Genomic DNA, 27,364 nt, shown 5'->3' on the forward strand with positions numbered 1-27,364 from the left:
ACCAAAGAGACCAATAGAATAAGTACTAGGCTTACAACGAATAAGTCCTGGGGTCGATTTGCTCGACTAAAGGCGATGCTCCAGCATGGCCGAAGTCAAATGACTGAAACAAGTAAAAGAATACCTTATACATCTATATATGCAACCCCTCCTGTTTCCATAAGTTCTTTTACAATTTCTTTTAACTATCTTTAATTAAATCAATGACAGGCATATGATAAAAGGCTAAACTGCAATTATTTTACCGATCACAGATATCACAATCGAGTGAAATGAGTGTACATAAGTTGTAGTAAACAATTTATCAAAATATAGCATTTACTCAAACAAACTACGTTGAGTTCTCTTCATCAACGGGCTTCAAGTTATTTCGCACCAGGCATTAGTTTCATGTAAGACAATTTTTCCACAGAAGAGGGATCACATGTATAACAAAACACAATAAAGTACATAATATACAATTTGATTATTACATGTACGATACATATGTATTACATACATAATATATCTATATATATTTTATAAAGCAAAAACACCCTGCAGACTGCGATAAAGGAAAAGAAAATTTAACATTTTATTCTTTCTGCGCAGGCCTATACCAAATGATCCACGGCCCAGTACTGGTCCGCAGTCCGATAGTTAGGAAACTCTACGTGTTTTATGGTCAACTTAGTGCTCAACAAAAAATACTAAAAATAAATTACGTTCTTTTTACTGTGCCTTTTCTACCATAGATATGCAACATATTGAAGCAACTTCTCGACTTACCAGTCAAAAATTATATCAACCCCTTCCAAAAAAAAATAATAATAATAATAAACGGAAAACACATATTCGTTGGACATAATAACCAAAATCATAAATTCAAATTTGGATTTAACTCGTGTAAATGTCAACTGAACAAAATTTTATGGCAAAATTTCAAAGAGGAATTGTTTTCAGTAATTAATAATCTAAGAGCGGTGACGACGACAAGCTGGCAGAATAATTAACGAAATGCTTAGCCGCGCAGTGGAATTTTGCTAGGAACCACGTGACGGTGAAGCGACTCATGACTATGATAGTAAATGGAATGAAGCCGTGTCTCAAATCAAGATTTGGAAAAGCCTTGACTTAAATCTTGCTTTATGACGCTTGTGGCTGAAAAATAATTCTTCCTGTGACTTGAACCCTCGCACGTAAACTTTATCGATTGTTTTATTTCCTAATCCTGATAGTTACGCGAAGTGAGACAACACGAAATATATGAAATATAAAATCAGACACACAGAATGTATCCTATAGATTTGATCATCGACTATAAGTAATTACTCTGGTGAATTATTGATTCGGCTGCCTCGGCCTTCCCCAGTGTGTGAGGATTACTTTCCTCTGATTACTGTTTATAACATGTCTAAATTAATTTTGTATAAGTAAACTTTTTTCTTTTTCTTTTTTTTCTTTTTTTTTTTTGTACTTTTAAAAGTGGATGTTGGTAAATGGAAAGCGATTGGAATGAAAAGATTAAATTGAGGTTCTTTCAGGCCGGTTTTGAAATTAATGATTTTACATCGTCGCATACACACATTGACAGTCCTCGAAGGCAAATTTGCAGTTCGCCAATCATTATGAACAATGACGTATCTCGCCAACTAATCTATTCTGACAACTCTGAATTGCTTTCTGAAAGCAATTCTAAATAAAATGCAATTACTTCATTTTACCTTTGCTTATAATTTTAACAATACACCATCAGAAACATTAACAAAGTGACTTTAGTTGCATTGATTTTTCTATTATTGCTTAATAGAAATATAGAATTGAGTTGTAAAACGACAATTTTTATCACCTTCGCTGCCAGACAAAGATGAACATTTCTTTTTCTAGTTAAGAAATTACCAGTGATTTGAGTTCTAATTTTCATAAATTCACTTCTTACGTGGGAGGAATGGTGAGCGGAAGGAGTTATTTTATTACTTTTACGAAACTTTACAAAAACTTTACGACAAAACGCAGACTTTGTCAAAGTTATCAGTGACAAATCTGCTGTTGTACACGAATCATCGAGTACAAAAATATGATTAGATATTCGATTAGTTAACTTTGATATGGAGAAAGGACTCATAACCTTTTTTCATTTATCTATTTATTTATCTATTTATTTATTTTTAAGTTTTCCAGTTTCCCAAAGGATTTTCAATGTCCTCATATCCTTTTTGGCGGACAGCTAAAACTGAAAGTAGCCCGTCGTATATATATATATATATATATATATATATATATATATATATATATATATATATATGTATGTCTGTGTATATGTTTGTGTGTCTGTGTTTGTCCCCCACCCCACCCCACTCCGCCCCAACATCGCTTGACAACCGATGCTGGTGTGTTTACGTCCCCGTAACTTAGCGGTTCGGCAAAAGAGATCGATAGAATAAGTACTAGGCTTACAAAGAATAAGTCCTGGGGTCGATTTGCCCAACTAAAGGCGGTGCTCCAGCATGGCCGCAGTCAAATGACTGAAACAAGTAAAAGAGTAAAGAGTAAAAGGAGCTAAAATCATCTTCACAACCACCAGGCATTACAACATACAAGCATGACTTCGAAATATGATAACCAACGAAAAAAAAAAAACAATCATAAATATTTTATAATTATTCATAGAATACTATGCTAGAGACCGAGTTCCATACCCCTAACCGTTCGGTTTCCTTACCCTCAAGGGGTCTAGATATCAGCAGGTAAAAAAAACCCTGATATAAAGAAATGTTGAAAGGTTTGAAAATACCAATAAAATACCATGAAATGAAATAAATAATTGTGTAAGGCAAGGGTGTTCAACCAGGGAGCTACGGAGCAGTACCGGGTCATGGAACATTTGGTACCAGACGAACAGAAAGAATAAATTTTGAAATATTGTTTCTATTTCATTGACTAACACATTCTACAGGGTGTCTTTTGCATTGTATATATGTGTAAAGGGTAAAGACCCCCTTCGGTCATGAATGACCATGGGATTGCACCTAGAAAGTTACCCTCCAAGACACAAGTCCGGGCAAGGTTGTTTATGGAAGGCCAGCAGTCGCCCATGCATACCAGCCTCCCCTCTCCACCAGTGTTATCCAAGGGAAAGACAAAGGTCGACACAGCTTGGCACCAGCGATGTCGCAACTCATTTCTACAGCTGAGTGAACTTGAGCAACGTGAAATAAAGTGCCTTGCTCGAGAACACAACACGCAGCCCGGTCCGGGATTCGAGCTCACAACTTCACGATCGTAAGCTCGACGCTCTAACCACTGAGCCATGCGCCTTCACTATATATGTGTATATAGTGTTATACACTATATATGTGTATAATATATAATACATATAGTACACACACACACACGTGTAATATATAACACATATATTACATATGTATAATATAAGTGATATATAATACGTGCGTTACATAGTATTGTATATGTAATAATGAAAGTAAACAGATGCACTTTATTGCGTTTTGTCATGCACTTAATCACTCTGTTTTTTTGGTGCAAAAAAAAAAGTTGGGGACCGCTGATATACGGACTAACGAATATTCCTTATTCCAATAGTTCCCTAGATTGCATCAAAGAATTTGCAGGGGCACAAATACAGAAGAATGTAATGATTGGGACAAATTCAGAAGAATATATTTTGTTTATCGCCTGCTCTCAACACGTTTGTTGCCGCCAGTGATATGTTGGTTTTGTATTCTTACACCGGCAGGTAGATAATATAGTTTTACAACGCTAATAAATATCACAAAGACATTTTTGCTTGACTTTAAAAGTAGTTCTTGAAAGAGTAAAGTCAATAGGGATCATTGAACTACAACAACCACCAAGTAATTTGACACCATGTTCTCATCACTGATTCTTCTGTTGGATTATTCGATGATAATCCGAGAGTATATGCCGAAAAACTAAGGGACATAACTCTTAAGGCGCTATATAGGAGTTACTTCCCCTGAAACAATTTAACTGATTACTAGCATTTTAATTATTCTAATAGTATATGTGCCCGAAACTTATGATTTTACTATCCTTTGAAATTAAAAAGAAAAGGAAATATTTTTTCTTTAAATCATTAGAGTCTGTATCAAATTTGCTACTAATTGAAAATATCTGTCATTCTTCTATATTGTACGCCGAGAGATTTTGGGCCCAGGGTGATTACTGTGGAAAATTCAAAAATGTACATGCTATTTAGCAATTGTGTACGGAAGACTAACTTGGTCTCTCTCTCTCTCTCTGCAAGCTTCATTAATCGGTATCACTTCCAGTTAAATTATTTTTTTAAATAACGTAATATGACATTACTAAATCATTTTTTAACAAGATCGTAAAATATGACAACGGAAAAATAATTAGGAAAAACAGAATTTTCTGTTCATCTCATAGCTGGTTCTTTATTCCTCTATATCCTTAAGTTTAAAATTAAATTTCCATTAAAAAATATAGAAGGACCCCGATTCACAAAATGTCTGCGTCGCAAAAAGTGAGTTTTAAAATTTGTACCATAATTTACATGAAATGCAATAATAACAGAGAGAAAAATGTTAATTCCTTATTCCTTACATTTCGACATTTTGATTTCTGTTATGAAATGCATTGGAACAATTCAACGCTTGGAAGGACAATAAAAAATTGAAGGATGTGGCATTGCCGTTTGGCGGGGGTGGTGATTGCAAGTGTCTTCCACAAAATCCCCAGTGCGACCAAAGCCTTGTGAGCGGATTTGATAGACAGAAACGGAAAGAAATCCGTCATGTGTGTGTGTGTGTATGTGCGTGTGCATGTGTGTGTGTGTGTGTGTGTGTGATTGTGTGCGTGTCCTTATCCCCAACCGTTTGACAACCGGTATTGGTTTACTGTGCCTGAGTGAGGTTCATACAAATGCCGTCAAAAGTAGTTTCGATTTGGTTGAACAAGAACGAAGCTGCCTATTTTCATTTCAGCTCCATGAAAGATATTCAAAGTGTCATCGAAAAAGTCTGATCCATCTTTTAGAACCATCAAGCTTCTTTACTATAAACAAGAGATCTATGGCGTTCGTAATGAGTAATGCTTGCTCTGTTAGGTATTTGTGCATGTTTTCACGAACTGGGTGACCATTAAGAAGATTTTGGCCAATGGAAAAATAACAAAGGCGTCGAATTAACTAAATTCTAAGACCATTAAACATGATTGCTGACATTGTGTTAGTGTAGACTCATACATAGACTGCTTTACGCCAGAGTTTACTATACAAGAAGATAGTTTTGCTTAACTCCATCAAAACCACTTTTGGCATGATCAGCAAATTTTCGTTTGGATGAGTTCTCTAAATTATTTCAGAGATCCTTTAGAGTAACAAAGTTTGGTTTTATTAGAAGAGGATTTTGTTTTTTCGTTTTTTCATCGGCGTAACGATCTGTGCCCCTATTATATTTCTATGTTGATTTCATTGTATATCCTAGGAAAGGTATTATCATTTGACTTTTTTATACAGTATGGAAAAGGATTATGACAGTCTTCTATTATTGTAGAACTTAAATTTAATTGACGTTTACTGCTTTGCAAGTTAGTAACATAAGCAACAAAATTAGAATTTTATTCATAATCATTTTTGTCTTTCATATCATATTGCCATAAATACACACAATGGGTATACGAAGGTGAGCTGACTATGAAAGAGTGATGCTAAAGCTGTAAAACCTTGCATGCATTAATTTTAACACTTCTTATGAATAACTTCATCCCCCGCTTCCCAGGTAAACTGATATCTCACTGTTCAAAGAACATTTCAAAAGTAATAATGACTTCTCTTGAAAATGGACAAAATTTGGCATTTTGGTGTTATAGAGGTACCTGCAAAAAAGAGTTTAGCTCCCCTAGGACATTTATACTGACATGGTTGCCACTTTAACTATATCAACAGTGCAAAAGTGGACATCTGAACTTAGATGACCCAACGTTTGAATGTCCTGCAATTGTCACTACCGAACAAAACATTGATCATACTCACCACATGGTGATGGATGACAGTTAATTGACTACAAATCAAATAGCCAATGCTATTAGTATATATGCCGTGAGAAAGTTGAGAATATTCTGCAAAGTGAACTTGGCATGACAAAGATTTCTGTTCAGTGGGTGCCACGTCATCTGACACCTGATCAAGAGCACACCAGGCTGATCACATCACAGGAAAACCTGACATTGTTTCAGGTAGATCCAGCTGGTTTCCTTGTACATTTCCTAAGCCAGGATGAATGTTGGGTTCATCAATTTGAGCCAGTGACAAGCAGATAATCCATGCAGTGGAAACCACCACCCCTCCTCACCTGCTCCAAAGAAAACCAAGGTGATTTCAACTGCAGGGAAGGTGATGGCCTCAGTTTTTTTGGATACAAAAAGCAGTGTTTATTGACTATCTTTAAAAGGGCCACACCATCATTGGAGAGTACCATGCCAACTTGCTGAGGCAGTTATGAAAGGCTATAAAGGCCAAACGTCCAGGAAAGCTGATGAAAGGGGTCTGGTTTCATCGGGACACTGCTTCAGCACACAAGTCCTTGGTTTCAGTGGCTGCCGTGTGTGATTATGGCTTTGAACAGGTTGATCACCCTCCCTATTCTCCTAATTTAACCCATCTGACTATCATCTGTTCCCCAAAATAAAAACTACTTTGGCCACATTCCACGAGAGGATCTCGACCAGCCTGTAGACCTTTCAGCCAACCCTTGTAACTGACCAGGCCTAAATGAATATGCTACCTTTTTGCTAGACTTTTAGCCAACCCAGTTTCATAGTCACTCTGTCTAAGAATATATATACATATATATGTTTTTGTGTGTGTAGTCTAACAGTGGCCTGCCCTTCGCCAGGTCCTGTGCATGTGGATATTCTCCAGCACCCTCTACACAACCTGGGAGGACCAGTACCCACCCCTGCTGCTGTTAATATTACTGGAACTTTGGTTGCCATGACTAGACCTGGGGTGAATACTGAAGTGGTTTCCCATTGCCTTCTCCAGTCAGGTGAGATTTGAACTCAGAATGTAGTGAGCCAGAAAAAATTTCATAAAGCATCTCTGCTGAAGCGCCAATGATTTTTCCACCCTCCCACTCACAGAATAACGTGAAATGAAGTGTTGGCATTTAAAATATATTGACTTGTGAAAGCAATGAGCAAAGAATTGCAATGAATCAAGTGTACACAATATTTTTAGGCACACAGGGTGAATTTTTCAGACCAAAATTTGCAGATAAAAAGGTATACACTAGGACAAGTCTAAAGGGCCAAAAATTCCATGTGAAGTGCAGCAGAATTTAGAAAGATAGTGATGATGATGTTTGAATGTTTACACTACTTGTTTACAATATATACTAAGGTGGCAAGCTAGCAGAAACATTAGCACGCCGGGCAAAATGCTTCGCAGTATTTCATGTCTTTTCATTCTGAGTTCAAATTCTGCTGAGGTCAACTTTGCCTTTCATCCTTTCAGGGTTGATAAATTAAGTACCAGTTGTGTACTGGGGTTGATCTAATCGATTGGGCCCCTCCCAAAAAATTTTGGGCCTTGTGCCTAGAGTAGAAAAGAATATATACTATGTCAACTTGTATGCTGAAAAATATGACATTTCACTGATATTAATAGACACACATACATGGGATTATAGCTGCAACTAAGATAAAAAGGCTTGAATAGAGAAGTATTTTTTCACAAACATTTGAATTTATGTATCAATTTTTATTCATTAATTTTTTTTTTGTTTATCTAAAAATAACAACAAAAACAGAATGCATTTAGACGTAATTTTATTGAAAATCAGGAAAATAGATATACAAAGAATCCTAATTTTCCCAGATAACTAATTTATGAGGTAAGAGACTGTTGTCATAGAGTAGCTTGAAGTTCTTGCTCAACAATCTGTTTGTACTCATCGAAGCCACCTTCCAAACTTCTCACAGTTCCCCCTTGAACTACCCATAGTTCATTGCAAATAACTCGAATAAGTCTTTCGTCGTGAGATACTAAAATGACACCACCCTGTAAAAAGACAAAGAAGAAAAATGATACACAACTGTTTTTGTAAATTAATAAGAAAAGTAATATTTTTAAATACTGTACTACGTAAAATTCCATCCCTGGATCTTCTGTCCGCAATTCCTCTGCAGAGGAATTGCAGATCTGGAGAGACTCTCAGATCTCTGAGTTACTTAAAATTAATTTTTAGAAATCAATATTTAACAGCACAAATTAATATTTGCTCTTACCACATTTCTTTTGCTGAAGAGTAGGTTTTTCACAGATACACTTATGCCTCATATTTCAGTTACATAACCTATCCAAAACTCCAGTTTCCATAGCAATAAGCAGATGGAAAACAATTCTTCCATTCGATATAAAGCAATTTTCATTGGAGGAACTGAACTCAACACTGAAAGTTACCAAAATACTAGTCAGTTCTGTAACACAGTGTACTTGGTCCTCAAAAGTCAGTGTCCTTGGCCACAGACAACAAAAGATACTGACCAATTCTTTGTCTATTGTCCACTACCTTACTAACAATATCATCTATGCTCTCACATTCCTGGCAATAACATTTAATTCCTTTTAAGAATGAAATTGTTTTCTTTTGGTGGTATCAGAATAGGACATTCTTAACATCAATACATGAACAGTAATAACCAACCATGCTATATTCTTTAACTGCTATATAAAATAAATAAATGATATAAATTATATACTGTTGGTGATATATATATATAGGTGTAAGGTGTAAATACTGACAAAAAATAAAAAGCAATTAAACCATGCAATTAAATGCATGCACAGATAGGAATACATTCCAAAGAAAGACAAGATGGAATAGACACTACAATATCAGGAAGAAGAAACATGAAAAACAGACAGTCATTGAAAAGCTCAAAGAATGTGTAACAAAAGAACTGACAAATAAAGGGTAATAATAATAATAATAATGTAAAGATAAAATAAATAGTGCATATGTTTCATGGCAAAATGACTGTCCCGAAATATAACAAATTAAACTAGTGCTTTTGAACAAAACCCTTGTGGGTGCATTCTTGAACCAAGTTGCACAGACGCTCTCTCATCATTCTCACTATCAGCATAAATGCAGTGAACTAATGATGTCTCATTGGAAACCTACAAAACGATGATAGGTATCAACTACCTTAATTGTTTACCTAGTTTCCATTCTTTCAAATAGATAATTTCGTTTATATAAATTATTTACCAGCATATCAAAGGTTATCAATCTTAAACTGCTAAATAAGAACGAGAAATAAAATATAATATGCTTAGTCACCACAGACAAATCAAAAGAAAACAGACTTGCAACCTGTAACAAATAGTAGCTAAGCAAACAAATCTAACTGAGAACACTGTTTAGTAACTGAGTTCTTTTGTCTAGGCACCAGTTTCTGTACATTTATTTATATTATTCATTTTATCATGGATGGAAGCACTCCGTCGGTTACGACGACAAGGGTTCCGGTTGATCTGAATCAACGGAACAGCCTGCTCGTGAAATTAACGTGTAAGTGGCTGAGCACTTCACAGACACGTGTACCCTTAACGTAGTTCTCGGGGATATTCAGCGTGACACAGAGAATGACAAGGCCGGCCCTTTGAAATACAGGTACAACAGAAACAGGAAGAAAGCATGAGAGAAAGTTGTGGTGAAAGAGTACAGCAGGGATCACCACCATCCCCTGCCAGAGCCTCGTGGAGGTTTAGGTGTTTTCGCTCAATAAACACTCACAACGCCCGGTATGGGAATTGAAACCGCGATCCTATGACTGCAAGTCCGCTGCCCTAACCACTGGGCCATTGCGCCTCCACTCATTTTATCATATGCTGGTATGGGATACACAAGTAAAAAGAAAAATGTAGACATAAGACATAGGTTGAAGGGAGATAAGAAAGAGAGTGAAATAAGGAAAGCCCACCCAACAAAAGTCCACTTCGAAATGGACGCTTATTGTAGTTAGGACTGCAAACAAACTCCTCATCAGCTATCTTTTAATCTTTAACTGTTCATTATAAGCACCAATTTTTAATGCAATAAAATTCATTCTTCTGTATGGGACCCTGCGAGAAGCAACCGACCAAGCTCCAGATTAACCAGATAGCAATCAGTTAGATATACCAAGTAATTCTGATCATTTAAACTAGAACTGTCAAGAACCATTTCTTGACAGAATAGAAAAGAATTACCAAACACCTGTCTAGTTAAAAACTAAAAAGGCATGATAGCAATTATCAAACAACCCATTCAGACAAATCATCCTGATAAAGATCTGAGTATGTCTCCAGTGCGCAATTTGCCCTTTATGCTATCATGCGTCCACGAATAAATAAAAATGGGGGAGTGAAAATAAAATCATTTCAAACATCTATGAATACTTGCAAGTTTTTGTTTTTGTCTTTTGTTCAAAATGCTCATACAGTTAACTTTTTCACAAGTTTATATCTTAATTTACACCTCCTCCAAAAGATTTTTAAAAATTTCTTTTATACACAGCGCCTCTATGCTGTTTTCTGTTGTATGGGAGAGGGCCTCCGTGCCGGTGGCACATAAAAAGCACCATCCGATCATGGCCGTTGCCAGCCTTGCCTGGCCCCTGTGCCAGTGGCACGTAAAAAGCACCATCCGATCGTGGCCGTTGCCAGCCTTGCCTGGACCCTGTGCTGGTGGCACGTAAAAAGCACCATCCGACCGTGCCCATTTGCCAGCCCCGTCTGACAGCTGTGCTGGTGGCACGTAAAAAGTACCCACTACACTCACGGAGTGGTTGGCGTTAGGAAGGGCATCGAGCCGTAGAAACATTGCCAGATCAGACTGGGCATGGTGCAGCCTTCTGGTTTCCCAGACCCCAGTTGAACCGTCCAACCCATGCTAGCATGGAAAGCGGACACTAAATGATGATGATGATGATGATTTATCATGTCACAACTACTGGGCATCATAACTGAATGTGTTTGTGTTTATATTTCTTACTTTGCCTAAATATTAATGTCCACAATTTATTTCTTTATTTGATTAATCCTTTAGTATTCAGATTATTCTGTCAAATGTAATACTAATTAATTCACATTGTTTTGAATTAATCAAGCATTATCATGCTGCTTTGAGATTTTGATGATGATCATCATTGCTTAATGTCTGCTTCCATACTGGCATAGGTGAGATAGTTTGAGACGAGCCAGCCAGGCAGAAACCTGCACCAGACTTCTGCAACTACTTTGGCAGGATCTTTACAGCTGGATGCTCTTCCTAACACCAACCACTCAGCAGAGTGGACTTGTGATTGTTTAGTTTTAGAATGACATTATAAGGTAGATGGAACTTTAAACCTTTTAGCACTCAGATTATTTGGTCAAATGTAATGCTTATTTATTTACATTGTTTTTAATTAATCAAGCATTATCTTGTCACTAAGATTTTGATGATGTGATTGTTTATTTTTAGAATGACAAAATGGTGAGAAAGGATCTACAAACTTTGGGACTCAGAGGGGATGATGGGGGACCGAGACTCCTGGTAGTTTGCTGTGCTTGAAAAGACATGTCCAGCTAAGTAAAAGCGTGTTTGCCCTTGATACAGGTTCGTCCCTTGCTCTCCAGTCAAGCATCCTTAATCTTGTGGGCTCAGAAGTGCTGATGCCATGTAAAAATAACTCATACCAGTGCTGCATAAAAGCACCCAGTACACTCTGTAAAGTGGTTGGCATTAAGAAGGGCATCCAGCTGTAGGAACCATGCTAAAACAGACATGGAGCCTGAACAGCCCTTCAGCTGGTTAGCTTCTGTCAAACCATCCAATCCATGCTAGCATGGAAAATGGACATTAAATGATGATTAAGATGATGAATGACATTATAGGGTAGATGGGAGAAGTCAGATATGGCCAGTTTGAATATAAAACATGTAAAATAATTTGGCTAAATATGGCCGGTTTAAATGTTAAAGGGTTAATTCACCCACTGGAAGACTGATCAAGTAAATTATTACACATTAATTCACATATTCAAAGAGCAAAGATAGACCAGCTGAAACATGATAAAAACACTAAACTCCCAACTAAAAGAAAATATTTACAGTTTGTTACTGTTATTGTAAGGTGAGGTAAGATTGGTACAATTAACCTGCTAACATTGTTATCCAACTCTGTCAAGTAAGACCTTGCAGGGTTTGATGAGACGTAACTGGTCTTTTCCTGACAACTGAAGGCAAGAATATTCAGGAATACGTCACTTTTGAAACCAGATACTTTATCTGAAACAAACAATCATTTCACTCATTTCTGCACTCAAGACAATTATATTAAAGTGAGAACTTACTTGAAATTTTTGAAGAGCTTTTCCTAAAGCTTCTATTGTTTCTACATCAAGGTGATTTGTAGGTTCATCAAGAATGAAGAAGTTGGGGCTGTGAAAAAAAAGGAATATATGTAAGTATGTATGCATATTTATGTGGGGGGGGGGAACACATGCATGAGTGGTAGTGTGTATGTGTGCATGTATGTGTATTATAGTAACTATTGCTCCATAATTTCAAGTTCCATGCTGATGACTGCTTTTGTCGGTATAAACCAAAGTTATGAACACTTGTCATTTTAACTCATCATCATCATCATCATTTAACATCGGTTTTCCAAGCTGGCATGGGTTGGACAGTTTTGGCAAGAGCTAGCAAGCCAGAAGGCTGCACCAGACTCCAGTTGTCCATTTTGGCATGGTTTCTACAGCTGGAAACATTTTCTAACACCAACCATGTTACAGTGTGTACTTGGTGCTTTTTACATGAAACAAGCATGGATGCTTTTCACATAGCACCAGCATGAGTGCTTTTATGTAGTGCTTACACGGATGCTTTTTACATGAAGCAAGGACAGACTTTTTTATGTGGTGCCTGCACAGGTGATTTTTACATGGCACCAACACAGGTGCATTTTTTTTTTTTTGTGGTGCCAACATGAGTGTTTTTTCTGTGACATTAACATGGGTGCTTTTTACGTGGTGCCAGCAGAGGTGCTTTTTACATGAATAAATAATTTTATTGAATATTTTCCACTCTGTTTGTGAATCCAGATGCAAACTAATATATTTACTGACAATGGACTGGCAGAATCATTAGAGCATCAGATAAAATGCTTTGAGGTATAAATTCTGAGCCATAATGCTCTATGTTCAAATCCCACCAAGGTCACCTCCCCAGAGTCGATAAAAATGAAGAACAGAACCAGTTCAATCAACTAACTCCTCCCTGCCAAATGTCTGGTATCATGTATGTGAAGCCCATCATACATGTGTGTGTGTGTGTGTATGTGTCTTTGAGTCCATCTCTCACCACCACCACAGTGCTTTTTGCATGGCACCATATATATATATATATATATATATATATAATCTGTGTGTATGTGTGTTACTGTCCTCCTGTACTTTTTTTTTTCTCATTTTTAACAAGACTCATTTTGTTTGAGAGAGAGAGAGAGAGATTGAACTGAATGAATACAGTAAATTAGTCTACTTAGTTTACCAACTTTTAACCATTTTATTACCATGTTTATGTTGAAATATGTTGCCTTTGTTTCAATTAATTTTGAAAATAATGAAGAAGTTATTAAAATAACATTGACATTATTAAATTGGTGTTTGAGACATTATATTAATTTTGATGGGACATTTTAATTCAGATCACTTTAAAATAGCGACTTTGTATCATAGACCCAAGGATAGTTTCAGTTGGGTCTGTAGGAAAACGGTTAATGTAAATAGAAGACAAGGTTGGGATTGTTTGATACAAAACTGAATATGATAATATATTGATTGTAAAAAGAGTTAAGTCAAAAGAAATATATTACCAAAGAACACTCATAGCAGCAAAAGCAACTCTACTTTTCTGTCCTCCTGATAGAGATGCTACAGAACGTGTTGCCAGTTCCCCTGTGACTCCGAATGATCCAAGAATTGATCGATACATTTCAATTGGTTTACCTGAAAAGACAAAGAGAAAAAAATTTGTTATTAACCATTTCATTACCAACCAGGCTGAAATCGGCTCTGGCTCTGAGTACAAATGTCTTATTTTCCTACGTTTTGAATTAAAATCTTCCACCAAATCTTAGTTACAATTTATGTTCCTAACACTAGCTGAATGATAACGAAGTTATTTTACTAAATTCTTTGTTATATTTAAAGTAACTGAAAGAAACACAGAGCATCTCAAAATAAATAAATTAACGAATGGGTTAAGTAGGTGCAGTTGTGACTCTGTGTTAAGGAGTTTGCTTTCCAACCATATGGTCAGGCCGAATGTGTGGCACCTTGGGCCAACCAAAGCTTTGTGAGTGGATTTGATAGACAGAAACTGAAACAAACCTGTCGTTGGAGGGGGGGGGGTCTTTGTGTCTGTCTCCAACACTTGACAACTGGTGTTAGAGTGTTTAGGTCCCTGTAACATAGCAGTTCAACAAAAGGGGTGGATAGAATAAATACCAGGCTTTAAAAAAAAACATAAGTACTAGGGTTAATTCTTTGGACTAAAAATTCTTCAAGGAAGTACCCCAGCATAGCTGCAGTCTAATGAGTGAAATGTGTAAAAGATAAAAGAAGTGGTGAGGCATGGTAGTAAGTTCTCAGATTTAATTTCAAATAGAACCATTTCACATATCACTTAGAAAGATAAGGATGTCAGAATTTCCCTTTATATTGAAAGCTTCATGTTTACATTCCTTATTGACAACAGTAGATCATCATCATCATCATTTTAACATCCACTTTTCCATCCCTGCATGGGTCAGACAGAGTTTACTTAGGCAAATTTACCACAGCTGGATGCCCCTCATGTTGCCCACCTTCCATTTTCAAGCAAGGTAATATTTTGCCATTGATAGACATATTTTTGTAGAATATTGGAATCATTTTCCAACTAACATGTGATGTCAAGATAAGGAGACACAAACATCAAGGAAATAGGTACAGTAGCTGAAACAAGTTCAATATGGTTATGGTTGATAAGAGACCGCAAGTGGAGCCCTTCTGTAGGTGAAAACTAGATCAGTCCTAGCTGCCTCACTCAGGTGAAGTGTACAGGCTAAGGCACAAAACGTCTGTGACCCTAAGATATCTACTGACGACATGGAAAAGTTTCCAGCATTACAAAGGATATAGAAGTGCTTGCAAAAATCCTGAGTAACTCCTGCAGGGTACAGGTCCTCTTGAGTACACAGCACCCTCAGCAAGTAATTTCTAGCATAGCCTGATCCAACCAATAATTGGTGAGTGAATTTGGTAGATTGAAACAGTGCAGAAGGAGAGAGAGCAAGAGAGACAGAGAGAGTGTGTGTGTGTGTGTATGAAAGTGTGTATGCAGGTGTGCATGCTGCATTTCTATGTGCACATGTATGTATTTGCATCTGTTTCTCACAGGCACAAACGCCACAACCACCACCACTACTTGACAAGCAGTGTTGTCTTTTTTTGGTTTATGTCTCCATAACTTAGCAGTTTGACAAAAAAAGACCAAGAGAATAAGTGCCAGGCTTAACCCTTTCGTTACCAACCTGGCTGAAACCGGCTCTAGCTCTGTAGTACAAATGTCTTGTTTTCATAAGTTTTGAATTAAAATCTTCTACCAAACTTTAGTCATAATTTATGTTCCTAACACTAGCTGAATGACAGCTAAGTTATTTTGCTAAATTCTTTGATATATTTTAAATAATTGAAAGAAACACAGGACATCTCAAAATAAATACAGTAACGAAAGGGTTAAGAAAAGAAACATAAGTACCAGGATCAATTTGTTTCAAACCCTTCAAGGCAGCACACCAGCACAACTGCCATTCAATGACTGAGACAAATAAAAGACACAACAGGTATTGGCAAGAAACTTACCTGTGTATCGCAATGCCAATAGTTCTATGGATGATATATCCATTTCAAGCTGGTCCACATGATGTTGGCTGAAATAGCCAATTTTCAAATTTCTATGAGCATTTCGTAAACCTTTCACAGGGTTTAATTCGCCAAGTAAAATCTTTAGAAGTGTAGTTTTACCAGCACCGTTTTCACCAACCTGAAACAAAAACAGTATACGGTAAGAAATGAGTCTAAATATAGTGTCTCAAAGTAAAAGTTCAAGTCTTGCTGTGATTTCAAACCTAGCTACAGTCATTATGTTGCATCTTTAGAAAATAGATAATCATGGTAATATAGAGAAATACAGATCGACAGAAATGAATTGTATTCTGCAGACAATACCATTTAGAATATATTTTATAGGGAACAGTGAAACTTCAAGCTGATATAGCTATAATTTTAACAATGAGTTAAAAAACCCTCGAGACAGAAAAAGTCAAAAACTGCCCATGCTTTGGTCAAATGCCACATAAAAAGCACCAGTGTTGGTGCCACATAAAAAGCACTGTTGATAGAGCCATGTATAAAGCACTGGTGATGGTGCCACATAAAAAGCACTGGTGCTGATGCCACATAAAGTAGTTGATTGTCAGGGAAGGTATCCAGCTGTAGAAGCCATACCAAAGCACATGATGGAACCTAAGTCAGCTCCTGGCCTTGCCATCATGGAAAACTGATATTAAATGATGATGATGATGATGATGACAGGACATCTGTCATGTTTGCTGAAGATGTGGATTTATGTTCCAAAGGCAGCCTTTGACATTTTCTCTCCAAAGGGCTTTCTAGCCAAATATTTTACATGCTATTAATTATAGCTTTATCAACTTCAAGTTAAACTGTTCCAGAAAGAACTATTTCATGTTCTCTCAAAGTTTCAAAATTCTTATGATGTCAACAAATAAAAAATTTTTTTTTCTCACAATTTTGCAACTCTGGTTGCTACTAGGTAACCAACCTGTGTTGCAAAAATGTTACAGATGGTGTAAAAAATTTTTTTAAAACTATAATCTCACGGACACTAAACTTCCACTTTATGATATGGAAAAATAAGCAAAGTAAATATAATTATTTGTTACAGGGTCTTCAAGTAATCCACATTATTTGAAAGTAAAACTTCAAAGTCACATGAGGAAACTTGGGCAAGTGTCTAGTGTGCTACTATAGCCCAGGGTCAACTAATGCCTTGTGAATGAATGTTGATGACAGAAACTGCCCCCCACTCACCTACCATGACTACCACTGTTTGACAACCAGGGTTAGTTTGTTTACGCATGCGAAACTTAACATTTCAGCAAATACACTGATAAAATTAGTACCAGACGTTGACCCAGCAGCATTTAGATTATTCAGATTACATCATCATCGTCATTTAACGTCCACCTTCTATGCTGGCATGAGTTGGACGGTTTGACAGGAACTGGCCAAGTAGAAGACTGCACCAGACTTCTGTGTCTGTTTTGGCACGGTTTCTCGGCTGAATGCCATTCCTAACACCAACCACCCAACAGAGTGGACTGAATGCATTTTTATGTTGCACAAGCACAGGCAAAGTCAGTTTTGGCATTGTTTTTACAGCTGGATGCCCTTCCAAGTGCCAACCACTTTACAGTGTAGACTGTCAAATTGTTTTGAATTAAACATGCATTATCTCATAGCTTTGAGATTTTGATGATGTGATTGTTTACTTCTAGATTGCTGTTGTAGGGTAGGTGTGAGAGGCCAAACATGGCTGGTTTGAACATAATAAAACAGGTAGAATATTTCTGCCGGTTATGGCCGGTTTAAATCCTAAAGTATTAAATATAATCAAAAATGGGATCAAAATAAAAGACACTACTTACAATACAAATACGGGATTCCATAGAGGCACTAACACAGATATTGTGAAATATTACTTGATCTTCACTATAATAAAATGTAACTTCATCCAGTTGTAAAATTGGAGGTGATAATTTATTACATTCAGGAAATCTATAAAACAAAAAAAATAATAAATAAATAAAAAAATAAACAAGTAGGCACAAGCATGGTTGTGTGGTGAGAAGCTTGCTTCCCAACTACATGGTCCCAGGTTCAGTTGCACTGCATGGTACTTTGGGCAAGTGTCTTCTACTATAGCCTTCTGCTCACCAAAGCCTTGTGAATGGATTTGGTAGATGGAAACTGAAAATAGCCCACTGTGTGTGTGTGTGCGCACGTGCACGCGTGTGCATGTATGTATCAAAAGGATGTGTTACAATACTATTCCACATAAACAAAAACAGCCATACCAACAATCCAACATACCTCCATCATCAGCTGCCCCACAGATATCATTATGGTTTTGACACCTGGGCAGTACCATTCAATCCGGTGGTGTCAACAGCACTAAAATAAGTGTTGTCTGGGAACAAACAAACCAAAGAAACCACAACTTTCAAACACATTTACCCCAATGGCATTCATATCAGTAAATAAATTTAATAAGTAAATTACAACCACCTCCTAAATACGTAGCTAAACAGCAACCAATCCATTAAGTCATATGTATCTTTATGTATGTGTTTGTTCTTCACCACCACTTAACAACCAGTGTTGGTACATTTACATCCCCATAACTTAGCAGTTTGGTAAAAGAAAGATAGAAAAAGTACTAGGCTTTACAAAATAAGTACTGGGATCAATAAGTTTGACTAGAATTCTTCAAGGCAATGCCCCCAGCATGGTCACATTCTAATGACAAACAAGTAAATATATAACAGGAAAAAGTATGAGACAATAACATATATTTTATATTTAACCCTTTTGTTGCTATATTTCTGCTATAGTTCAATCAATTTCTAAAATAATGAAGTAATTGATAAAGCAATTATAATTATTAACCATCTCATAAATGGAGGCACGTGGCTTAGTGGTTAGGGTGTAGGACTCATGGCCATAAGATTGTGGTTTCGATTCATGGATCAGGCAATGCGTTGTGTTCTTGAGCAAAACACTACATTTCGCTTTGCTCCAGTCCACTCAGCTGGCAAAAATAAGTTATCCTGTGACAGACAGGTGTCCTGTCTAGATGGGGAATTTACATGCTATGGAAACTGGGAAACCAGCCCTTATGAGTCAACATGACTTGGGACAGTAACTTTACCTATAATTATTAAACTGGTGTAAATTAACATGAAATTTAGATGGGAGGTTTCAATTTAGACCACTTTAAAACAGGAAATTTGTATCACAGAACAAAGGTGTGGTCTCAGGTAGTTGGTATCAAAAAGGTTAACTCTTTCTACCTTTTCTACAACTACTGCAATGTCCTCTGTTCCACCAAACAGACTTGTCACTTCCACCGACACTCTCAACTCCATCCTTCACTCTTTCAATTATTATGCATGTTGTATTCACCACCATCTCATGCCTTTCACTAATCACTATCTTGGGTTGGCTTTTGGATACCTTTAGTGTACCTTTTGGTACCTTTACCACAAGCATTTGGTCCAGGATTCCAGTCACATGATAACCCAATATCTTGAAATATGACTTCCTACTCCAACAAACTAAGAATCATCATTTGTTCCTCCCTCTCTTCTACTAGTCCCTTGTAACCTATGAACAGTCAGGGGCACAGCACTATGCCAAAAATTAAAAAAACAAAAAACCCTTTTATTACTCAAACAGGCAGATTGCCTTTGTCACAAAGAGAAACCTTGTCTATCCCCTTAATTTTTTAGCATTCAGATTACTCTATAAAATATAATGCTTATTTATTCACACACTGTTTTGAATTAACTGTGCATGATCTCATAGCTTCAAGATTCTGATGATACAATTGTATGTTTTTAGAAAGATATCATAGGTAGATGTGAGAGACTGCATTTGGCTAGCTTGAACATAAAACAGGAAGAATATTTGGGTTGCATGCAGCCAGCTTAACTTGTTAGCATTTAAACTGGTCATATCAGACCCGAACATTCTACCTTGTTTTTACTATGATCAAACTTGCCAGATTCAGCTTCTTACACCTACCCTACAATTTCATTCTAGAAACAAACAATCACATCATCAAAATCTTGAAGTTATGAGATAATGCGTGATTAATTCAAAACAATGTGAATCGGTAAGCATTACATTTGAGAGAGTAGTCTGAATATTAACCCCTTGCAGACAGGTAGCAATACTGACTGCATCAAAACACTGTCTCATTCTGTGTGGCACCGTGTTTTCAACTATACTACACTGAGAAGAATCTGTAAACATACACTGTAAAATTCTTGTATAAAAAGTTATGTAATTACGGGACGGCCTAATACCAGTACACAGCACAGACTGTCAGTACAAAATCCGTCTGCAAGGGGTTAAAGAGCTAAATGCTAAAGAGTCAAACACAAACTACCAACTTCTACTTTTTTGTTTTGCTTCTGAATTCGATGAATTGAAAAAAAAACTTACTTGAGTATAACCTCACTTTCTTTGGCAACAGGTTTCAGTTCAGGGCTACAAAACATAGTTCAAAAGAAATTAATGTATGTTAAGAAATGTTAATAGGAATTTTTAAAATAATCTAAACTTTTTTGCCTTGTTCTAAACAGTGAAGACAAACAAAATTCATATCAATAAGATTAAATTTCTAAAGCAAGACTTCAATTAAAAAAAAAAAATTTTAAATAAGATATTTTAGAAGTTCTTTCTTTATTTTCAAACTTTTCATTTGTGTTAAAAAATAAATATTAATAGGAATCAAAAATATCAATAATGTTAAATATTAATCATCATCATCATTTGATATGTTTTCCTCGCTGACATGGATTGGAAGATTTGACAGGAGCTGGCAAGGCCAGGAGCCACACCAGGTTCCATAGTCTGTTTTGACATGGTTTCTACAGCTTGATGCCCTTCCTAATGCCAACCACTTTAGAGTGTACTGGGTGCTTTTTATGTGGCACCATGGTCTTTACTCTTTTTATATGGGTATCCATCATTAGTGGATATCTTACATAAATTTGCAAGGGACTCCACAAATGTATGGCTCCTTTCTTGCTAACACTGTCTGAGAATTCACAGATGTAGCGCTATCATCATTTTGAACCCTTAATAACATATCTTTCCAAAATCTTTCTTTTTGTTATGTGAGGAGTAAAATAAACAAGTAATAATATAAAAGCAAAAATAAATGAACCAATAAGGTGACTTACAGTTTCTCAAGCAGTTTAAGTTTACTTTGTACTTGTGAAGCACGATTAGCATTATAACGAAATCGGTCAATGAACACCTGAAAAAAGAAACAAAGAATATTAGAAAGAGTTTGAGATTCATTATACAAAGAAGGTGCAGAAAAAAATCATTCTTTTATTTGTTTGTTATTTGACTGCGGCCATACTGGGGCACCACCTTTAGTCGAGCAAATCGACCCCAGGGTTTATTCTTTGTAAGCCTAGTACTTATTCTATTGGTCTCTTTTGTCAAACCACTAAGTTACAGGGAGATAAACACACCAGGATTGGTTGTCAAGCAATGTTGGGGGGACAAATACAGACATACACACACATACATACATCTACAATAAGCCTCTTTCAGTTTCCATCTACAAATCCACTCACAAGGTTTTGATCGGCCCAAGGCTATAGTAGAAAACACTTTCCCAACATGCCACATAGTGAGACTGAACCCGAAACCATGTGGTTGGTAAGCAAATAAATTTTAAGAAAACAAAAACATTTCTAAAACTGTGTTTACAGCATGATAAAATGCAGAAAGGAAACAAAATAGTGTATTTTTTTTTTTTACTTTCTGTACAGATTATACTTTTATAAGCATATAATAATCTTGGCTCTACCTTGAAGAATTTTTAGTCAAAAGAATCAACTCCAGTACTTTTTTTATAAGTCTATTGGTCTCTCTTTCACTGAACAGGGACATTAACACACTAACATCAGTTGTCAAGCAATGCTGGGTGACAAACAAGTACACACACACACACACACACATATATATATATATATATATATATATATACACAATGGGCTTCTTTCAGTTTCCCTCTACCAAATCCGCTCACAAGGCTTTGGTTAGCCCCAGGCTATAGTGGAAGACACTTGCCCAAGTTGACATGCAGTAGGATTGAACAAAGAACCATGTGGTTGGGAAGCAAGCTTCTTACCACACAGCCACACCTGCACTTACATCTAAAGCCTTTTTTGTTGTTGTTTTTTTTCTTCATTTACAAAAACAAGATTTATACAGGATTTTCTTTGTAGGTGTATCAATGGACAGATTGTAGGACAGACAGAAAGATGATTTTGTTTTTTTAGCTAGTTTTAGTCATTGAACTGTGGCCATGCTGGGGCTCAGACTTCAAGAGATAATTAAATCAACACACTCCATCCACACAGTATTTTTGTCAGCCTTGGAAGGATGGCATTTAAAGACAACCTGATCAGTATCTCAACTCAAAAGAAATGCCATAAGACACTTTGTACTGATTGTGCAAATAATTTTTTCAAGGTGCTCAAAAGGCTTTGGTCAACCCGAGGCTATAGTAGAAAACGCTTGCCCAAGGTTCCACACAGTGGGACTGAACCTAGTGTCATGTGGTTGGAAAGCAAACTTCTTACCATGCAGTCACAAAATGCACAGTAGTAGTAGTTAGCAGTTATAGCACAGGTAAAATAAATACTTTACACTCTCTAGGAAACTCTGTAAAAGTAGCTGATAGTTTCTATCACCTAGGCCAGTTAGGTAACTGGCATAAGGTTTTCTGAAAGTGGTTGTCAGAATAAAAATAAGATGGAAAAAGTTCCAGGAGTTATTACTTCTGCTGACAATAAGGAAATTCTCTTAGCAGACTAAACTGTATGGTGCTTGTGTGTGAACAATGATGTTGCATGACAGTGAGTTGTGGGAGCTGAATGCTGTGGAAATGCAAAGGTTAGAGAGAAATGAATGCGTAATATTAAAGTACAGATGAGCTCAAAGGTAAACTAGGTACAAAAAAAAAATCACAATGCAAGGGAGACAACTGCATTTTTATGGGCATGTAATGCATCAGTAAACAGTGACTGATCCGAGTTGTAAGAAAATACAGAAGACCAAAGAAGAAATATGCAGAAGTAGTAAAAATTGATCTCAAGGTGTTGAACCTCACAAAGGAGATGACAAAGAAATGCAACAGATGGTAAAACTCTGTACTGAAAAGGACCCATCCAAACCACATAAACATGGAAAGAGCAGGTGTAAAAATAATGTTAATTGCTGATAGGAACACCATATTTCGTTACGCAACCATAATATACTACCAAGTATATTGAAGGCTTATAAGTCAATGCTGTGCCCCACCAGTGTTATTAATTCACTTTTTAAACCCATTTTCTATCTTCGATTGCATTCCTTACATAGGCGTATTTGTATATGAAACATCATAACAAATCGAATATCTGTAGAGGTAACTTTATAAAGTAAAGACAATGATGATGATAATGCTGATACATGCCTGAATATGTTCTCTGTATTGTTGTTGTGCTTCATATTCTTTTTGTTGATTTTTTAATCTGTCTTCGCGACTCTTCATAAATGTTTCATAATTTCCTTTGTAGGTGTCGATACGACCACTGTGTAAATATAAGATGTCTGTGGCAACTGCATTTAAGAACTGTCTGTCGTGAGATACAACTAGAATTGTTGACGTCCACGTCTAGGAATGAATAAATGAGAATACATTCAGAATGTATAGTGGGTCTTTGCATTGATGCAGCTCAAAAATGAAAACCATAATTAAATCATTGAATTTTTTCAAAGTAAAAATTAAACCAAAATTCATTAGAATACATCAACTCGTTCAATACAATTGGCTCATAAGCAGTGTTGTTTATATTCCTGAGTGAGTTGGAAGTGAGAATCTATGTAGTTGTTCAGTTTACTAGAAATAGCAACCAAATCTCACTTAAGCACACCCTACAGTCTTAAACAAAGAAGGATATCTTGAAGTGCTTGGTATACAGAAAAACACAAGATAGCCCTGATTAGACCACTTTTGCTCAATTAGGCCTATACAAAAATATTCCCATAGATAATCATAAAAACATGAAATCGTTAATAAATGAAGGCTACCATTTGAAAAAGTTTGTCTTAAATCTGACATCCATTCTTACTGTTAGAATGGCTTTTAAAATGGTTATTAATAAAGAACAAAAGTTAAGATTCACGTATACTACCTGCAAATAATCTTCCAGCCAAATGATAGCTTTCATATCCAACATGTTTGTAGGTTCTGTAAAGTAAGATATAAAACGTTTAGAACTTAAACAACACAGAAATAGACAAGTTACTATATAAATACATTAATCTGTTCTAATTGCTTGTTTATCAGAGTTTTGGAGGCCATAGTTGGGGAGAGGATCCCATCCAAATGTTTATCCACTTTTGTGCAATGTCCACTTGTTTTATTGATATGACAAAAACATATTGCTCCCATCGTCATATCACCCCACTCTGACACCTGAAGCTTGCCACTGTTAGTTATCACTTGAAGGACCTATTTCTGCCACGAGGAGAAAAGCTGCTATTAGGTGGAATTTAAACTCAGATGACAAAGACCCAGAAGACATACTGCAACACAAAATAATTCTGTTTTGGAGTTACTGCTCTCTAAGACATGTCAGAGACATCTTACTCATGTATTGCAATTTGGCATGGTTTTTGATGGCTGGATGCATTTTCTAACAGCTATCATTTTTCATTGCATTTCATTGAAGCACCATCACTAAAGAGGTTGCCATGTCCTTGGCAAGACTAAAGAATCCTATTAACTTAATGTTCGTTCAACAACCACTTTACTGGGTGCATTTTATCATAGCAACCAATACTAGTGAGAGTGCCTTGTCTCCTGCAAGATTTCTAATTAACATAAAATATTTTGGGCTGATTGCCAACATGCCATTTTAACACCTGTTACACTTCATATAATACAGAAAAAAGAACATCATTATCATCGTCACCATTTCACATCCATTTTCTGTGATGGCATGGGCTGAATGGTTTGACGGGAGCTGGCAAACCAGAGGACAGCGCAAAGCTCTACTGTCTGCTTTGGAATGGTTTCTACAGCTGGCTGCCTTTCCTAATGCCAACCACTTTACAGAGAGTACTGGGTGCTTTTTACATGGCAACAGCACTAGGAAGTCACTAGTCCCCTCAACTTAGTGGGGAAATGGTATTGAGGGAGGTGACTTTATGCCAAGTGATGAGAGGTTAAAAAGGATGATAGAAGCAGAAATCGGTGACTTGCTGTAGAGGAGATACATGGCTACCTCAACATAACAAAAGACATAAAATGAGGAACAAAGTTAAAATAAACTGAAACATACCGTCAAGCAACAATAAATCAGGCCTAGAAAAAATATAAACAATAAATTAGTCTTCAGAATATAAAAAATTTTCTTTTTAAATGCTCTTTTAAAAAATGAAATAAAGCAATGGCAAAAAAACACATTTTAACCCTTTTAACAACATGCCACTGGTTCTATAATAAGGGTCTTATTAAATATTAACCCTTTCATTACTGTATTTATTTTGAGATGCTCTGTTTCTTTCAATTATTTTAAATATAACAAAGAATTTAGTAAAATAACTTACTTATTATTGAGCTGGTGTTAGGAACATAAACTGTGACTAAGGTTCGGTGGAAGATTTTAATTCAAAACTTATGAAAACAAGACGTTTATACTACAGAGCTGGGTTGGTAACAAAAGGGTTAAATTTCCTTCATAGTCTTACCATATTTTCTGGCACACAAGTTGAATTTTTCAGAGCAAAATTTACTGCCAAAAATGTAGGTTGACCAAGATAATTTTGGAGGACCAAAAATTCCATGCAAAATGCAGCATAATTTGGAAAGAAAGTGATGCTGTCTGAATATTTACACAATATGTTATGTCAACTTGTATACCAGAAAATACAACATGCAAGAACCTTTTGTTACATTATATTCCAAATAGCAGCTTAATAATGGAAATGTTTGTTATTTTATTAAATCCTTCCAGATTATTGATTGTTTACAAAATTAACTGAAATGTAGTTTCTTACATTAGAATTACTTGAAATATAAAGTGTAGATAACAGGTAATTGGAATATAGTTAAATATGATTTACATAAAAATTGTATTCAACTTTTGTGAAATGATAACAACTCTTTAATTGTATTCGTTCATGAAATGAATACAATTAAAGAGTTGTTCCCAAAGAGATTTACCAAAAAAAAAAATCAATACCTCACATGATTATTAAAACACTATTATTATCAAATTTTATTATTTCTCAAAAATTCATATTAAAACCATGAATATTTATTGTCTATCATTTTCTATCTTTATTTCTAATCTTTATCTTATTCTAGTCTCTAATTTCTCAATTCACATTTAACAAATTTTTTGACTCAGCAGAAGAATCTATTCCTTCAGACAGTTCAGAAAGTAGAATAAAAATTCAAACTGCTTTTGCTTGTTATTTCCTAGAAATTGCATAGAATATAAACTTATCAGCATTATTTTTGTGTCTTGTTTTTCCATGCTGGCATGAGTCAAATGTGACACTTTTTATGACCTGATCCCTTCCTGATGTCAGTTCTTTTAATTGCCTCTAACAATGTGCAAAGATACAGTGTGATGTGTCGACAAGAACATGGAAGCAGAGACGACAACTCTAGTGTTAGTTGCTTGGATATCTAAGGAGCTCCCTAGCAGAAAAATGGTATAAAAGGTGCTAGGAACTGACAGTAAGAGCTATCATGGAGCAAAACTAAGGAGAAATAAGAGTTGCATTAAAATTCTAACATGCAGCCCTTGCATTTAAACTGACTTAAGAACACAAACAGTGTATCTATTCTAAAAGCATAAGGAATGAAATAATTACAAAAATATCAAACTTACTTTGAGAACAGAGCTCTAGCAAGAGCTAATCTCATTCGCCAACCACCAGAGAATTCTCTACAAAGGAAAAATTTTTTAAATCATATATATTTTTCTTGCAATTTATCATCATTTAATGTCTGTCTTCCATACTGGCATGGGTTGGACAGATTGACAGAAGCCAGCCAGGTAGAAGACTACACCAGACTACTGTATCTGTTTTGGTATGGTTTTTATGGCTGGACATCCTTCCTAATGCCAACCACTCCATAGAGTGGACTGAGTGTTTTTTACATGGCACCAGCAGAGGCAGGGACAGTTTTGGCATGGTTTTAAATAATATATCATTTCAGACCAGTTCCAATAAACCAACAGAACATTAGCTGTACTCTATCAATCAATTTTATCTACAGCAACAATTTTTAATACATATCAGAATTTATTTAGTTATTTCAGGAATACTTTATCAAGCCCTTTGTGGAAATCCTCATCTATAACTACTGAGGAGTAAAATTAATAATTTTTAATATCATCATGGCTGTGTG

The 27,364-nt window shown here is 36.0% G+C and overlaps 1 protein-coding gene and 1 long non-coding RNA gene across 2 annotated transcripts in view; one reads left to right on the plus strand and one right to left on the minus strand.

The window, feature by feature from the left end:
* Positions 1-22,212, plus strand: part of LOC118764841 — a 25,585-nt gene extending 3,373 nt beyond the window's left edge. Inside the window, exons 2-3 of the long non-coding RNA XR_005000666.1 lie at positions 18,827-18,830; positions 22,199-22,212. This is a non-coding gene — a long non-coding RNA (uncharacterized LOC118764841). The remainder of the gene's footprint in view (positions 1-18,826; positions 18,831-22,198) is intronic.
* LOC115215826 (ATP-binding cassette sub-family F member 3) overlaps positions 7,796-27,364 on the minus strand; it is a 44,690-nt gene continuing 25,121 nt past the window's right edge. The window contains exons 9-19 of the mRNA XM_029785145.2: positions 26,841-26,897; positions 25,281-25,303; positions 24,129-24,184; positions 23,408-23,608; positions 21,114-21,190; positions 20,371-20,415; positions 17,790-17,919; positions 15,922-16,102; positions 13,890-14,022; positions 12,367-12,454; positions 7,796-8,044 (exon numbers count right to left, since the gene is read on the minus strand). Of these exons, the coding sequence (XP_029641005.1) occupies positions 7,892-8,044; positions 12,367-12,454; positions 13,890-14,022; positions 15,922-16,102; positions 17,790-17,919; positions 20,371-20,415; positions 21,114-21,190; positions 23,408-23,608; positions 24,129-24,184; positions 25,281-25,303; positions 26,841-26,897 (1,144 nt within the window). The 3' untranslated portion in view covers positions 7,796-7,891. The remainder of the gene's footprint in view (positions 8,045-12,366; positions 12,455-13,889; positions 14,023-15,921; positions 16,103-17,789; positions 17,920-20,370; positions 20,416-21,113; positions 21,191-23,407; positions 23,609-24,128; positions 24,185-25,280; positions 25,304-26,840; positions 26,898-27,364) is intronic.

This window comes from Octopus sinensis, linkage group LG9, assembly GCF_006345805.1.
Source record: "Octopus sinensis linkage group LG9, ASM634580v1, whole genome shotgun sequence".
Lineage (NCBI taxonomy): Eukaryota > Metazoa > Mollusca > Cephalopoda > Octopoda > Octopodidae > Octopus > Octopus sinensis.